Here is an 18,563-nt window from a genome sequence, read left to right on the forward strand (position 1 = left end):
GTTGAGCTCGCTGCAGTAGTTTACCTCAGACAGCGAGTTAGGGACCGGAAGTCTTTACATTGATAATAACAGATATGACACACTCAGCAACCTCACATATCTTTAAGTGTCGTTCTGCAAAGATACATTTAATCTCTCGAGCGATGATGTTTGCTGCGCTGTCTTGTTTGCAGGGTGGGAATGCTCGGCCGTAACAGCAGAGCAACAAGACAAAAAGCACGCAGGGCACAGCTCATTAAACATACTTATCTTTGATGGGAGCTGCCTCGTTTGTCTGTCTTCTCTTGTCTTTTTTCACTCTTTTTTGTCTCTTAGCAGCACTCTGTCTGCTTGTTCTTATGAGCTATTCAAAGTGTTTGATGATACACTGAAGCTACCTTTATTAAGTATAAGTACTTGTAACAAAACAATTCACTTCTCTTCTCTATTTCTCCACTGATCAGATTTTTTTTTTTATTTTGTATGATTTCACATTCCATTCATCAAAGACGCACTCGACAAAAATGCATGACACAATCAGTAGGAGAGTAATAGAGTGTATTGATAATAATATCCATCCATCCATTTTCTATGACCTATCCCAGCTGGCTTCGGGCAAGAGGCGGGGTACACCCTGGACTGGTCGCCAGCCAATGGCAGGGCACATATAGATAAACAACCATTCACACTCACATTCATACCTATGGACAATTTAGAGTCAGCAATTAACCTAACATGCATGTTTTTTTTTGGAATGTGGGAGGAAACCGGAGTACCCAGAGGAAAAAAAAAACATGCACGCACGGGGAGAACATGCAAACTCCACACAGAGATGCCCAGCGGAGATTTGAACCCAGATCTTCTTCCTGATCTCCTGACTGTGTGGCCTGTTTGACTGTGTGTTAACCACTCAGCCACCCTGCGGCCCTTGATAAAAATATATATATTGAAAAATGAAGAACAATGGCTAAATTCATAATATAAAAGAACAAGACATTTAAAAAACAATACAAATTCAAAATCCACAAATAATAATATTACTAAAACTACTACTAATATTAATATATTTTTTAATATAGCGCTTTTCAAAGTACTCAAAGATACTTTACAGAATCGTTAAAAACACAGACAGCCGGAAAAACTGATAAAATTACAATAAAAGCAAAAAAATCTGTTAAAATACTCGTGGAACTTCAGATATTTAAATGTTTGTAACCTTAAATATGAAAACAATTACTTGCTAATGGCCGCACGGTGGCCACATCGTCAGGAGATCGGGGAGATCTGGATCCGAATCTCCGTTGGGCATCTCTGTGTGTGCATGTTCTCCGGGTACTCCGGTTTCCGGGGATGAAAGGGGAACAAAAAAAAAAGAGACAAGAGACAAGGACAACAGCAGCAACAACAACAATTGTAACAAGAGCAGAACAACAGAAACGAACAGAACTACATCAGCAAATAAATGTCTGTGACAACTATAAAGACGAACAAGGACATAAGGACAAAGGACAAAACAATATCAACAACCACAATGACAATGCTGCATTGAGACAATCACACATAATAGTAGTCAATAGTAGTTAACAATAAGTTTCTAATTGTGATTGCAGTGCTACAGTAACTCTGAAATGACAAAATATAGCGGATCATTGTTTCTCTCAAAGAACTGCAGCCCGAGACCATGATGCATGGTGCTTGACTGTCAGAAAGACACAATTACCTTGGTACTCACTTGCATTGCCAGCTGTTCAGACAATGACTGTGTGTTGAGTCATTTTCTGTGGATAGTAAACCTGTACTGCTGTAAAAGCTGTACATGTTACAATCCTGTGATGAGCTGTCGAATGCTAGACCCCCGGTTTGCAGAGATTGAGGCAGCCTGCAAATAAAGCCTTTTATTACGCATGAACAGTTGCAGGTACTCACAGTTGTGCAGGTAACAGACAACAAAAAGCAACAGAGGCTCTGTGAAAACACAAACGGGTGACTCCTTGGAAGTACCAGCAAATGGGATGAAACGTCTAGGTGACAGCATAGGTGAGCAAAATAATGACATCCACAACAATGAACCAGCCCGTCAAAGTGACGACGCTGGGCTTATGAACCCATGATTGAGACTGCAAACAGGTGCACACAGTTCCAGTCAGGTGACACGGCTGCACACTACACCCGGCAGGAAGCACCATACACAATAAGCACAAAAAAGCACAAGATAGGAAGTCACCCTTCCTGTCCTGTGTAGCGTGACGGTACAGTGACTACTCTAAAATGTATACAGGTTTCATTTCTATAGTATTGTCCCTTCAGAAGATATTGTAATAAAATCATGTTCATACACTTACCCACTTTCCCAAACATTTGAACGCACCACACTGTTGCGTAGTGCACGCTAAATCGCGGAGGCGCGCGCACGTTCCAGCACCATGGACAGCACTCCACGCCGCAGTGTCAATGCGTGGATTCAACCGGTGGCTTTCTAGTGTGCAGCACAGCTACTTTGAAGACCATACATGAGTGAACGTCACACAGACCACCGTTTAAGGCTCATTCGGGGCACGCTAATCGCTGTTGATCTCACTTTTTTTTTGTTCCTATGTGGGGGTTTATGTGTGATCCTACATCGCGTGGGTAGGTGTGCCGCCGGAAGAGCGCTCGACTGGCTCGGTGGAAAAGCGTGAGTGTGTGGCGAGCAGACCGCTGTGGTGGTGCCTCTAAGAGAGCCTCCATGATTTAAGGATGCTGGTGGGAAATGCCTGGAGACAGAGATGACGAGATTTGTCAAAAGGCACTTGAACTCCTCTCGGATCTTTGTTCCAGGGGGGAAGTGCAGAGCGAAAACTGCCTGGATTTCATTTACTATTTCCGTGATTTGGCCAGACCACGCTACTCGGACTCAGGTGAGGAGAAAGGCTTTACAATGAATGGGTGTAAAGGCATGTGGCTTCTAAAAATCCACCTTCAACTCCAAATGTGGACAAATTATTGCATGAGTTTGTCATTGCAATAATTTTGGGTTGGTATTGTGTTCTATTGAATTTCCATTGCAACAAATCCTGAGTGCATTGCTCTCCTACATGTTAAATACAATAGGATCCTTTATCTGTGATGCATTTTGTTGTTTTTTTTTTAGATTATTGCAATGTAGTCATGACTTGTGCAGAGTAGCCTAGTTGCACAGGTTTTAATAGAACTGAATTTGCATTCTCCTGCACTCTTATTGTATTAAAATTTGTGTATGCGTGTGTGTGTAATCCAATCGGATTTTTCAGTTCACTTACTGAACTTGCTAAATGGTGTTGCAGGGGTAGCAGTATTTTCTAAATACCGGCTTACATATTCAGTCATATGTGTGAAAATGTCATGTTTTACCCTTGCGAGCAACCAGCAACCGTAAGTGTGTGTGTGTGTGTGTGTGTGCGCGCGCGAGAGAGAGAGCTTGTGTGGTGGACAGCATTGAGTGCACATTTACAACAAGACGTTTTACTCATTAATCTTTTGTCTAAATGATTAGACTGATCCATCATTATTCAACATTAGTAATCATTAGTAACTATTTGCATTGCCTCGCTTGCACCTCCTCCTCAGCAAGTGATAACCATGAAGTAGAATTTGAGTTCTCGAAAGCATCTGTCAGCTATGTGATAACACATTAAAATGACTAAGGGGGCTATTATAAGACAGAGTTCAGGATTTATTTTCACATGGTGACTATGGCACATAGTCCTTACAAGGATGAGGAGCTATATTGTAAGTCTTTTTTTTGGGTGGGGTGGGCTTTAGACAGGGGCAGTACTATTTAGATACTGCTTTGGTACTTCAGGTGTCCCTCACCACTTCACCTTATGAATTTCGTGGCTTCACTTTATTGCGTTTTTTCAAAAATATTTTAATTAATAAATCATGCTGTTTCGTGGGTGAATATGGCCCATTGTTAGTAAATAACAATGCATATCAAAGCTAATTTTAGATATTTTTCCCTAAATTAAGCATTTTCAAGCATAAAAAATGAACTACAATACAAATATAACGCACCCAGAAGACACATTCAAAGATGCTTTGAATAATATGTAGTAGCCTATTCCACACCGGTCACTAAGTGTCAGTAATTGTAATGTCTGGTGAGACACACACACACACCAGACTTGATCGCCGGAACACCAGGCTTTTATTGCAGGTTTGAATTTGAATCTCACAACAGGTACAATAATCCCTAATAAAAAATTCCCTGACAAAAACACGGACTACTGTTGCGGTTGTAACCCACGCCAAGCTAAAATTCAACACGGAACCCCTGACATTACTTCCCGTCCACCACCCGTAGAGGACATATTTATAGCAACACACACGAGCATGAGTCTTATTTATGTATTAAATGGCTTATATTCACTTATTATGTCTACGTTATTGGGTAATACCAGTATGAAGGTGGTTATAGGGGTGTTATTTCATGTTTAGAGGGCTCTAATAATGTTCGTATTTAGAAGGTCACAAACAGGTTCTCTATGCTCTCACTACAAAAATATTCTATTTATAAGAAGGAATCCTACTTTGCAGAAATTCACTTATCACGGTCAGGCCTGGAACCAGTTAACCACGATAAACAAGGGAATACTGTTTAGGGATCGACATATTGATTAACTGATGGTCAATTGTGTGGAACTGATTGGTGTGGTTGATAATGGATTATTGGTGTCTTGAAGCAACTGAGGCAAAATGGAGTGCACTACTTGGCTGCAACCAGCAGAGGCACTGTTGATTCTTTGGGAAGTTGAGGTAGCCACACTATGGCACAACCACTCCAGGCACCATTAGTCTGCTCACTGCAACCCTGACATGGAAAAAGGAGTCCAGATCATTGCCCCATCCCATGAACAAATATATTTGAAAAGATAAACTAGTCAATCAAGGAAATGCGGGCAAATCTGAGTTTGATTTACAAATGCATCTGTCAAAGAAGCATTTAGAAAAAGGACAGCGCTTATAAATCAATAAATCAATCAATAAATAAATAAATAAATAAATAAATAACACTGTACCTTTCAAGTCCATTCGGGGCCAATCAGCGTCAACTAGTGCTAATCTTGACAGGTGTGTTAAAACATCCTTTCCACCAAGAAAAGCACCCAGGGCTCTTCACGTTCTGATCAGATTGCTTCTCCTGTGGATGTACAGCACTGTGCAACAGTCTTAGATGATCACATATGTGATGTTTTACTATGATGACCAAATGCAACTACATAGAATAAGACCTCTACCAAAATCTAACTGATGACAAAGGTGAAAACAATGTTGGTTGTCCATCTGTTTGTTAGGTAGCACAGTACTTCCTGGTGAATGGAGGATGATGAACAGATGGACAGTACCATTATGATTCTCACAGGTGGACATTGCCTGCAGAATGATATCTTTCCTACTATTTACTGTTCCACTATGTCAAAATAACTGCTCTGAAAATGACCATTAAAGCAACATCCAGGAGCTAGTGATGGCCAATAAAGATGGGTACATTTTTGTATCAATCTGATACCAAGTCAGTATCCCCAATAACAATAACAATACTTTTTACTGGACATTTTTTCAAGATGAGTGAATAATTTTAGGGAAACAGAAATATTTGTATCAGCCCACTTATTTGTGAACAATTTAGCAATGTAACAATATAAAAAGAATAATAAAAGTATTCCCTTTTACCACATACAATTGCTTAAGCAAAGTAAAGTCAATAGTGCAAAATAACTAAACAAAAGCAAACACTACTATTGGCTTGCATTCAAATTCTTTGGCATTTGCCCCTAAAGCCTGTTTGTGTCCAAGGACTTATTACCTGAGTTTGTAAACTATACAAGGATATAACAGCACACACCTGGGGTTTCAACACATTGAAGTCCAGTTCCGACGGCGAGGAATAACAGAGGATGTGACAAAGAATTTCCACGTATTGGCCGAACTGAACCTCCACTTTCTCTCATATCGTAGGAATGGTATGACGCACAATTTTAGTGGTTTTGAAACTGTAACTTTTCCACACCGTGGTACATCCTGAAACCGGAGGGCCGACAGGGCCAGCAAGGCTTCCTCTGCAGGCCGAAACACTATGAAAGCACTGACCTACATTTACAACTTAAATTCTAGAATTTGTGCTTTGAAATTGGACAAATTTATTCCCAACATACAATTATCTTAATTTCGTGGCGTGTCTCTTGGCTGCACTGCTTCTAGTATGTGTATGGGTAAGTTAGATTTTTTTTGTCCAATCAGATTTCAGTTACATGTGCTGCCATGTCAATGTTATCTACCCAGGTTTGGAGTTTGGAATCTGACATCACATTTGGCCGAGCGACGAGTGGTTAGCATGTTGGCCACACAGGAGATCTGGATGATCTGGGTTCGAATCTCCGCTTGGGCATCTCTGTGTGGAGTTTGCATGTTCTCCCGTGGTTTTTCCGGTTTCCTCCCACATTCCAAAAACATGCATGTTAGGTTAATTGGCGACTCTAAATTGTCTATAGGTATGAACCTACTGATGATAGGCGGCATAGAAAATGAATAAATGGGTATTCATCCCCAATATGCAAAATGCCTCTCTCTCTGTAATGCCTTTTTATGGATGGTTTGCATAGTTGTGACTTGATAGTGGTGGTATTAAGAAGTGGATTAAGTTGGTTAAGTCCCCACCAAAGGCCCGCATGCCAAATGCACTGCAAGCCACTGATCATAAACTGTATATAATATATTTAAACAACACAAACACAGATATTTGTCAAAATAAGCAAGATAACTAAAAAATATCAATGTCATTAATCTGGTGCCGATATTACTGTCATGTTCTGCTATTATTTGTGGTGGCATTACCGCGTGATGCAGATACATGGTTGCTTATGCATTCAATAAAGTGTTTATTAGAACAAAATATGTGGTCACGTGGAGAAGCACGACTCACAAAAACTATAAAGATTCAAATAACAACTAGGAAGAAAGTCTGGGGCTATGAAAACTCCTCATGGATGTCCAAAAAGGAGAATAAAACAAGAACTAGAAAAAGCTAACAGGAATCCAGGGGGATGCATTAAAACAACAAAGTCCAAACAGACCATGAAAGCAAAGACAATTATCCGACAACTAGCAGAAGCCACAGGCAAAATAAAAAAGCACGCTAATTGCTGATCACGCACAAAGTGCGCACTGAACATCCTCGAGCACAAATCAAGTTGCCGCATACGGTGCACAACAGCAAATTGAGCTACAAAAAAAAAAAAGCACAAACTGGAAATGAGGCCAAAATCAAAGGACATCCATTTGCTAAATTCCAAACTGTCAAATTCAACATTTGGATTGATCCGCGTACCTCTTGTGGCCAAATACCTTTGCACTTTTATACTGGAGAAGCTTCACAACAGCCTGAATTTTTTTCGTCCAGCTTTCACTTTTGAGATATAACCATGTTGATGGATGTAGATTCCACCGCTATCTTAAATCTACGTTTTTTACCATTTTACACCCATAGAGACATGAAACAACACCCCTACAGTCACCTTTATGGGCGCCGCACACGGGAGGCGACATTGTCTTTACTCCATTCATTTTCAATGGAACCTGTGTGATAGGGCGTTTACCGCATGTCACCATCCAGCCAAGTGACACGCAAAATTCGTGCTTGTGAAAGTTTGTGTTCATGCGTGTCGTCGTGCACACGCCGGCTTGCGACGCGGTCCCAAAAAGTTGAAATATTTTCAACTTTTCATCGCTGTCGCCCGGACGAGGACCGATGAGCGGGAGTTTCATTGATAGACAAATGAGCGGACAGGATGCTAATCTGTACGCTATAGTTGCCCTGTCAGATTTCCCGGAGATATTTGACATTTCTAAAAAAGAATAGAGAGATATAAAGAAAAAAGCGGCATAGGAACTCGTCGGTGCCAGAGTAAACATATCGGGTAAGTTTACATTAATTTTACACTGACATTTATGTAAGTTTATCTTCAATACTAGCAAGATCCGGTACTAGCAAGAGTAGTCAATCAACACTGGCCGCTTTTCCTTCTCTGAACTACTTTGATACCCCCAAATTCCCTCTGCATCTGACAGCCAATCAAAACCGTGGGAGACTCGTACAATTCGTTGTGGATGTGAACACGTCGCCAATCACAGTAGTTTGTGGCCTCCCGTGTGTGGCGCCCATTACACTTGTATTAGCCAATATAGTCGACATAATAATAGAAAGTAATTCATCTTAGACATAGATGAGATAAGATAGACTCACACTTTAGCATTGACAGGGTACTTCCTGGTGGCTATTGTCGCTTCAGTGTAACATGACTGACACCTAGAGACCAGTGTGGAACACTACTCTACTGCCGTTGTTTATGGTTGTGAGACTCACGATGCACTTCCATTGCTTGATTAACAAGCAGCGAACACATGCAGTCAACATTCACACAGGAGCTGCTGTCGGCCACTCTCTGCACTGCTAACCTACTGCTAGCACTCAGCTAACAGTCGACTCCATCCAGCTGATGACACACACGTCACTTCTCAGGTCCCACTTCTTAAGGGCGCACACAAGTCACAGATGCTGTATTACATTTCACATCACAACTTTTGAATGCCTTATATTTGTATTTTCATTCATTTACCCATGTTTGTGCTTGAAAATGCTTAATTTAGGCCATGAATACGTCCAGTTTGCTTAAATATGCTTTTTAAATTTTTTTACTAATAATAGACAATATTAACCCACAAAACAACAATAATTTATTAATTAATTGATTAATTTCTGAGAGACCACGATAGAGTGAGGACGCGATGTTGGAACCACGATGCAGCAGGGGATGGCTGTTCAGCCATATATTTTGCCCCCTCACAATGTAAAGGCTTGATGAAAGATAAGCGAGGCTGGTGGTTGATTCACAGGTGTGGTATTGAACCTTACAACTTTGGCAAGTGAAGAACTGCAACTACCACACATACTTTGAACCACCACTCCCATGTTCAGTTGTTTTCCCTGTATGGTTGGAATCATGAGCGTATATCACTCAGAGGCAATTTTTCAGACAAATCGAAACATCTCAAGAGGGAGGCATTCTCATAGATTGCCTTTTCAGCACTAGGTTGCCTCCTACACTGCTGCATCTTTGAAGGCCCCATGCTACAAAATTGCATCACTCTGTTGTTATACACTCTCTGAATCTTTACAGATGTCGATAGATTTTTTTTCCTCATTCCGCTCGCTCTGGCAGCCGGCCCACATGATGGTGCCCTCACATGGCAGGTCCCTGCATTTCTCCACATCCCTCTCTCAAATCACACATGCTCTGGCTGGTATTCACAGGATCTCCAAGCGCAGAGAGAAGACGCTTTGTCAGCGACTGTGTGAAGCCTTCTGAAGGTGCCCACACGATACTCAGTCTTGCTCTGACTTAGTAGACTCAAATTACTTTATCCAGTGTTATCTTTGTATGTTGAAACACATGCATGTATTCTTTTTCACCCACTATGCATGCTGATGACCTAATGTTCATATTTCCTCATATAGCGGCTGGGGGCCCTTTATCTGCTCAACTACACTGCAAGTATGACACGTTTTATATTATTTTTCAGCGTTTTTAAGTAGGTATCAGAGGTCCCACAATAGCGTAGAGAGGCGTGTTTCCCAAAATCTAGCCTTGTTACTCGAATTTAGACCCTACTCTGAACACGCTGTTTTGTGTGTCTGTAGCTTTAATGCTGATGAGCTGTGTTTGTCCACGCCTGTCTTCGACAGAGTGTGTTCAATTTCAGTTTAAATTTCACTTTAACACTTTATTAAATAACACTTTATTTATCCAGAAGGGGCAATTTAAAAGGCACAAAGAGCAGCATAAAGAACAACACAAACAAACAACATGAGCATAACTACATTAGCTACAGTGCTACCTTTTTTTTCTTTTACAAAACTGTCCCTTGTGATGTGGTGGGTGTAAAGTAATAGCTTGCCTCTTTGTGATTAAAATTTGACTGCTTTACTAAAGAAATATTAATATATAATAATAATAAATATAATAATGTAATAAATCGTGCTGTTTTGCGGTTGAATATGGCCTATCATTAGTCTGTCTCGATCCGCACATCACTACTCATCATGGAGAACGCGTGGAGAGGTGCATGTGATGCAGCTTTCGGGTTGAAGGTCTAGCAGCTTTTGTTCGGGTCTGCCGGTGGATATGGCAGCATGGAGCGGTGCTGGGAGGTCCACTGAAGCCCAGTTTCAGGGGGCTGGACTGCTGCGTGCTGGGGAGGACAGCTCGGGCTTGGGGGCTGATTTGCTTCCGGACAGGGGAGGGAATTGTGGGGCTGTTTGGGTTCCGACAGTGATGAGGACGACTTTAGTGGTTTTAGTTCCCAGGAGGAAGACGAGGACAATGATGAATGACCTTTCTGGTAGGCTATTGTTTAACTAGCCGTGTTACACGCACTGTTGGGAAAAACAAACTTCTATATACTGTATGTACAAATCTTTCACTTTAAATTTAGTGGGTACCGGTGCGCTCTATAGCCTGGAATTTACAGCAATCTGAAAGTGCGTAGCTCCCCGGAAAACATACCGATTTGTTTTACACAACACGGCAGAGTGAACACAGAGGCGACATTGCTTCAACGTAACATATCAGTGTGGAAGCCACCACAGGAAATACAGAAACAGCTGATAGTACATTTCATGTGTTAAAGTGTTACATTTCCCATTCCCTACCGGCCACAAAGACACCTGAAGAAATGAATAAGTAATTATGATGTGTACATTGGTCTTTCATAATTAATTACATTTGGCTCATTAGGTGTGATGTGTGCATGGATTTGACCACCATGAAACATACAGAACCTGGACGCGATCACGTCTTATGAAGGGAAAGGAGAATCCATTGTCTCGCTGCACAGTATACTCTAGATCAATGCAGTGGGGATAACAAAGACCAGTACAGGGTCGCACAAAGCTAACCTTCATCATTTTTCATTATGTTTTTAACACTATATAGATCCGCTGAAAAGGACGTGACACATGGGTTTCAATTAAGGTGATGGTACCTATCAGAACAGTTATCGATCAATTAATCAATCAAACCAATCATTCAACTGCTTTTATTATCACACTGAAAGGGTTATGTTTTGTTTGACGTTTGCGTATTAGCAATTGAGCGTGTCTGCCTCACAGCCAGAAAGTTCTGGGTTCGAATCTGAGCTCTTTGTATGTTCTCCCTTTGCCTGTGGGGGACTTCGTCCATAGGTGTGAATGGCCTAGATGTGCCCTGCGATTGACCGGTGACCAGCCAAGGTTGTAACCCACCTCACGCCCAAAGCCAGCTGGGCTCCAGCCCCCCCTTGACCCTGAACAGGATAAGTGGTAGAAAACAGATGAATGAATTAATCTGCCCCAAAATTTGCAGAATATGGAGCCTATAACTCCAGTGTCCCGGTGACTCTATCCAAGAGGTTTGCAATTTGCTATAGAACCAAATCCTGATTGCTTGCCGGTGGTCTAGTGCCGTTGTAGGTTACTGTGCTAGACATCTGACACAATCAAACTGACCTGCATTCAAAAGAGGCCATGAATGGAGCGCAGCTGTGAATAAATGAGCCCATGCAGTAAATACAGTGAGGGGTGATAGGTAGAAGATGTCTTTGAAGGTAGCCACTGAAAAACGTATCTCTATATTTCCCACTTTTTCGATGATGGTTATTCATCGCAACATGTCTTGTCAAAAAACTGGTGTTTATTTGACACGTTGGGATGTACAATGTAAAGAAATTGTGTACTAACTGCATCATTATCTCGCAAGTGAAATTGGCTTCTGCCTCGTTGCGCGCAATGATTAGGTGAAGTATAGTCATTATGATTAATTTCCCTTTCAGCTGCTGCTTGCTACATTGAAAAATCCATACAAATGTGCATTAAAGCTAAAGTCCATGAAATACACTGGCTTTATTAACCGGTAGCATGCGGCAGAGTCAAGACATGACCCGAGTCCAAGTATGCCTCACTGGCCTCCCACAGAACGAGGCGAAACGAGACAATAATAGGCATTGTCAGAATGATACAGCAGAGTGACGCTATTAAAATGCTGTTCTGGAGCATGTGTGTGAGTGTCAGCTTGCACTAATATGAAATGTTTGCAAGCAGCAGGTGTGAATGTGAATGCAAGATGTATATGGTATAATACAGTATACTGCATCATCACAATACCACACCACTGCAAGAGAAATGGTTAGGTCAATTACCAATTCATCACAATACACAGTAACTGCTGGCCTTATTTGCTGCTAATTAGAAATATGAGCCACCTTCACAGATACACAGTCTGCTTTCCCAGCTTCTTCTCAACACTTGTTGCCGGGCAACAGTTGAGTCTTGCACATGCTGATTAAAATTGTAATACAACAATATCAAGGGCCTTATGTATTTCATTAAATGAACATTAACTAACAAGGCTTCACACTTGTGAGTCTGTGTTTTCCTACCTTAAAAAATACCACACACATAAACGCAAACATTATAGAGTTAATTCCAGAGGCATCTGGACAAGAGTAGTTTTTTTGTCTTCATAAACCACCACAATGAGTTTGAAGTAAAACTCATCATCCGAAGCATAACACATCAAGTACCAGCTGCATTTATTTTACTACATAATAAATATGTGCTAATTTCAAGGCACCTGACCACATTGAGCCCTCCTGTTGATGCATGTAATGGGTACAATGACACAGCTCGTGAGTATCTTGTAAACACCATCACCTGCGGACTTTATAATTCTTGAATTCAGACAGCCGCTAATACGTTGTGTTCATGAGCCTATGCACATATCGTGGTTTGATGTGCATGGAAGTGCACACCGCTCATGTCTGTAGGCAGCAACGATATCCATTTTGAACTTATAATTAGACTGTTAGAATAGAATTTCTGGATGTGACAGATTGGACTGTTATGCTGTTCAGCAATTTATTTTTATCTATTTCCTTCTAAAATATCTCGCATTGAGAAAGAATAAATGAGTCAGAGAACCTCTGATGACTATTGGTTCACACCTCACCTCCCTCCACGATGACTATGACACGCTGTCCTGGTGGAAACAAATCCACCTCGTTACTCAGTGGCATGCTCTCGAAAATAACCTTTGAGTTAAATGCTCTTGTCAATCCATAACTAGAACGTGTCTGGTTAAACCACAAATAACTATAGATTGTTGTTAAGTGTACTGGTGTACTGTATAAGAACAATCTGCTTGTTATGTCGTCTGAACATGCTACATTGACTCTTTTGTTGTTTAGAAATGCGAAATGAGAATGACAGATACACTTGCAGAGATTTGACGCTCTAGAGCAGGGGTCGCCAACCCGTCAATCGTAATCGACCAGTTAATCTTTGGGACTTGCCCAGTCGATCGCTGTTGTAACTTCCCTAATTACACATTTCTATTTAGTGCAGGCACATAGTTTTTTTTCCGCCAGCCACCTTGCGGGGCAGCTAAGGGTCATCCTTAGTACCAATGGCACATTCGAGCTTCCAGGCAGCTGCTGTTGAAATGCTTGTACTGTATATGTTTACGACTGTGTCGATGATAAAAGATACCAGACAGAGGTAAGTGACTTTAGCTAATCGCTATGAATCAAGAAAATCGAAGAGAAAATAACTTTAGAATAAACACACAAGCTTAAATTTTTGCCTGTGATGACAAATTGGTAAAGTCGTGCCTACAAGCGAAAATTGGACCAACAACATGGGTAGGCTACGTACCAGGAAAACGACATTAGGCCTACTATCGCTTCGTGTCTGAGTTTGTTTGTTCCAATGTTGTAATGCCATAAATCACAGATATCAAACTTAAGGCCTGGGGGCCCAATTCAGCTCCCCATCTTGTTTTTGTTGTGGCCTGCGAAAGCCTGGAAATAATGCATGCCAAAATGTGTCAGTTCTGACAGAAAATTTGTACTGTATGCAGTTGGAGTTTTTACTTTTGTTGTTGTGGTGACTGTCGTTGGCAGACAGAGGTTTCACTCCACTGCATCTTAATGACTGTGGTTTTGCACCATAAATGGGTGGAAGTAGTCTTGGTTCGGGGCGCCTCATCCTGAGGGGATAAATTCTTGGCTTTTGCACCCTCCTCTCAGACTAGAGCTGTCCTACCTAGTCACTGAGCATGAAATGATGAAGCCTGCTTGGATGAGATGCGCAATGTCTTCTAAGACAACCTGAACAGTCCAGTTGACTGTCGGCTGCAAATCTGCGGCTGTCCGACGGCAACCATAACTGTGATGTTGCACAGGATGAAAACGGGTTTGACACCCTTGCTTTCAATCATTTGCGTATAATTTTAAAATGTCACACATTTGTGTCACAACATGTTGCTATGCAGAGTTTGTGGGGCACAAACACAGCTGCCCCATAGACCAATGAACAAATTTGCATATACCAGCTGTGACAAACTTAAATGACAAACTAGACCCTGTCCCTGAACAGGAACTCTGGTAGACACACACGCTATAATACTGTAAAATATTACAGCCAAGTGTTTAATAATAATAATAATAATAATAATATGTTATTTAGAAATGCTTTTTAAGGAACTCTAAGGGACTTTTCAATAAAGCAGTAAAATAAATTACCGTAATAAAATATACAGTACAATAAGGCAATCAAATACATAAAAGATTAATTTATGAGTTAAAACGACAAACAACTAGACACAGAAAAAAACATTAAAAGACAGTTTGAAGAGGTGGGTGAGTCTTGAAGGTGGACGGGTCAGTGCAGTTATGGGCAGGTGCGGGGGGGGGGGGGAGTTCCAGAGGGAGGGGACAGCGAAGCTAAAGGCTCTGTCACCCCAGGTTCAGTGCTTGCCCATTGAGGGTTGGTGTCAGTGGAACGGAGGGGATGAGTTGGGCAGTGAAGGTGGTCTGTGAGGCAGTGGGCAGCCAGGTTGTGTAGTGCTTTGAAAGTGTCGAGAAGGATTTTAAACTGTATACAATATTTAATTGGAAGCAAGCGGAGGTTTTGGAAGATGGGGGTCATATGGTCATGAGGGCGGGTATATGTGAGACGTGCAGCAAAGACAAAGAAAAATTTCCATTTTCCGTCCATCAACTTTTTTCTGGTCATCCTGCTGATGTTTTTAAGCATGCATATGCCTCAGGCGTCCTTGGAAGCGCTAACTGCCATTTTGTTCCATGAAGTTGCAGCACTTCTCTCGTGGGAATTTTTGGGGTTAGTGTATGTTTTTGACATTTGCAGCATTTTTATTTTGCATTTGTTTTTGATCTCGCAGCATTTACGCACAGTATGTGATTGCAGCATTTTTAATTACCTGCATTTTCCCGTTGCATTTGTTTTATGGTGTTTGTGTGTTTATGGTTAAGATAAGAAAGGATATGCCTTTATTAGTACCACAATGGGAAATTTTAGATTTTCAGGTTTTAGATCATATCTGTGTTTGGATTGTTTGGACGTTGCTGCGCCTTTTCCCCATTGCCACTGTACATTTATTTCATGAGTACTCTGTTCTCCATATAAAATAAAAGTAGAAATATACCATGTCCCCTGCTGGATCTGGTGCGATACTTCCCCCTTTGCTCCCAAGTTGTGAGTCTTTATGATTGTTGCATAAAAAACAGAAATGATACTCTTCTTCTTCTTCTACAGATGTGTCGGTGAGTCTTCTGTCTCTGGTAGTGACGGCCTGTGGCTTGGCTCTATTTGGAGTATCCCTCTTTGTTTCCTGGAAGCTCTGTTGGATACCATGGAGGGAGCGTGGTCTATTCCCCACAACCAAGGAGCCCCATGGCGGGCACCTCAACCCGGCCATGAGCCCTCTGCCCTCCCAGCCTGTACCCAGGCAGCCAGTCTACACGGCCGTGGACCCCCCAGCCCACAACCGCCGTGAGTCATCACACTGCTCTATCGCCAAGGAGCCCACTCCTGTGGCGTCGGTTGTTTCTGTGGAGGCTCCCGGTACGCCTGTATCACCACCCCCCGTGGTCCTGGCCCCACCGGAGGCAGCCATGAAGATCAGTCACACATCTCCAGACATTCCACTCGACGCCCAACAGGAGAAAAATCGTGAAAACAGAGTTCACACTAACCCTCGGATTCAGAGACAGACGACGGAACCTTCACCCTCCGGGCGCTCCATGTCGGAAACTGGGTCAGTTATTTTTGCAAGTTTATCAGATTTACCAATATGTGAAAAAAATGACAACATTCATGTCACACACCCACCCACACTAGTCCTCCATCAAGCAAAACCTCTTTGCATTTGTCTATTAGTGATACAGCTTTGATGAAATCTGTCTTACATGTACGGTACCATGTCTTCCAAGCACAATCCATCACCCACACCACACATGTCACGTGTAAAAACACCTCATGGAGTGTATATGGGTTGCACCTTGTAAAAATCAGCTGCAGTCACAGCGTCTTGTATTTACCTCTCCCATAACGTACTGACTTGTTATTTAGAAAGAAGATGTCCAAACAAGAGTAGGAAGAAGCTAAGCTTATTTAACACTTCAGGTAGTCCTAAGAAATGAAGAAAGATACTGTGAGTAGCAAGTGCATGAGTGGTTAGACACGGTGGTTCAGTATTCTTCTTCCATGTACTTTGGAAACGTCACCTGATTGTATTGTTTCTTGAAATGGCTCATTGTAGTAGCCTACATTGCCTAGTTCTTTACTCAATGCATTCCATAATTTGATTCCACATACTGATATGCTAAAGGTTGTTAGCGTTGTTCGCGCATGTAAGTGTTTTAAGTTAAATTTTTAAGGTCATAATTCGCCATAATTGTATTACGTTTTTATGTAGCAGATTGTTTGCTTGATGCGTAATTTTAACTGGTTGGAAGTTTACCAGATCAGCAGATTTTAATAATTGTGATTTTGGGAATAAAGGGTTTATATGTTCTCTATAAGCGACATTATGGAATATCCTAACTGACTTTTTTTGTAGCACAATTAGTGAGTGAAGTGTACTTTTGTAAATACAGTATGTCCTAATATCTCAACACAATAACTTAGATATGGTCACACCAGGAATAACAATAACATAAAAGCATGTACAAATTGACAAAAGTGCAAAGTAATAAATGTGCAGTCGTATTCTTAGTGCATCTGGTTAGCTTGGCCACATCCTATGGGTGCGACTGAAGGCTATTAGCAATCCAATATAGCTGGCTTTGTTTCACACTGCGAGTAGGCCTGTTAGCATTAGCCAATTAGCGTCTAAGGTTTCATGAGCATTTGCAACCGTTTCTTCACATAAACACTTCCAAAGATCGCATATGTTTAGTGTACCCACATACACCCTGTCTGGCTAATATTACACATCGTGCTTGTTCATTTTTAACCACTTTTTAACCCACCTGAAACACAGAAAAGAGCGGGAACAGGTTAGTCGTCTTCACAACACAGCAGGAGTTTATTCTTCATCTCTGCCGTGTGTGCCCTTCCCAACTAACCAAGCCGCGGCGCCCCCTGTGGCGTAACTGTGCAAACAATAGACTATATTATGAAAATATGTACAATACATTTGAGGGCTCTCTGTTAACTGTATTAACTATTGTATCAACACACCATTACATGAACAACCTCGTTCATATTATCATTTTTGGTATTTCCATCTATAAAATGTGAGGATAGTCTGTCCTTTCTTGGAACCATTCCTGATGATACCGTTTAGGATGCCCCAAGTTGCTGTAATGTTTTTGTTCTTGTCTAATAATTGACCATAGTATTCTTTCTTACGCTACATAATGTGTTTTTCCTGTCACAAGCATTTTGCAGTCCCTTTGTCATCCACGGTTGATTTCACTTCTTGTCTGAACGCACAGTGCTCGTCATAAATCATGTAAATCATAGCTTCATGTAAATAATTACAAAGTGTTCATGTGCTTCATCCACATCATTTTCACTTTTCTCTGTGTGTAGTCTTTGAAATGTCTTTTTGTCGTCTGTCTTTCTCTTCCTGTAGTTTTCCCTGTAAATTGTAAACACTGGAAAATGGGCCGCACAGTGGCCGCACAGTCAGGCGATCTGGAAGATCTGGGTTTGAATCTCCATTGGACATCTCTGTGTGAAGTTTGCATGTTCTCCCCGTCCGTGCGTGGGCTTTCTCTGGGTCCAAAAACATGCATGTTAGGTGAATTGGCAAACTCTAAATCGTCCATAGGTATGAATGTGAGTGTGAATGGTTGTTTGTCTATATGTGCCCTGCCATTGGCTGGCGACCAGTCTAGGGTGTACCTCACCTCTCGCTCAAAGTCAGCCGGGATAGGCTCCATCATACCCCTGCTGAATGAATGAAATGAATGAATGAATGAATGGAAAATGGGCACTGATATCATTAATTAGCAAACCACTAGTTATTTATTTTTGTCATTGTCTATGAAGTTATTGATTATCTTTTGCTTCTTCGGATTCAAAACATCAATATTGAAAGATAATTTTTTGTCTGATGTCTGTGAAGGTTGCCAGACGGAAATCCAAGTCCTTGAACATTTCAAACTTTGACTCAGGTGTTCCATATAAACAACTCATGCATTTTTTGTTTTTTCTTTACAGATTT

At 41.4% G+C, this 18,563-nt stretch overlaps 1 protein-coding gene across 1 annotated transcript in view; it reads left to right on the forward strand.

The window, feature by feature from the left end:
* The first annotated feature begins 2,403 nt into the window (after positions 1-2,403).
* syt9a (synaptotagmin IXa) overlaps positions 2,404-18,563 on the forward strand; it is a 29,345-nt gene continuing 13,185 nt past the window's right edge. Inside the window, exons 1-2 of the mRNA XM_054770883.1 lie at positions 2,404-2,876; positions 15,644-16,145. Of these exons, the coding sequence (XP_054626858.1) occupies positions 2,729-2,876; positions 15,644-16,145 (650 nt within the window). The 5' untranslated portion in view covers positions 2,404-2,728. The remainder of the gene's footprint in view (positions 2,877-15,643; positions 16,146-18,563) is intronic.

Source organism: Dunckerocampus dactyliophorus, chromosome 3 (genome assembly GCF_027744805.1).
Source record: "Dunckerocampus dactyliophorus isolate RoL2022-P2 chromosome 3, RoL_Ddac_1.1, whole genome shotgun sequence".
NCBI lineage: Eukaryota > Metazoa > Chordata > Actinopteri > Syngnathiformes > Syngnathidae > Dunckerocampus > Dunckerocampus dactyliophorus.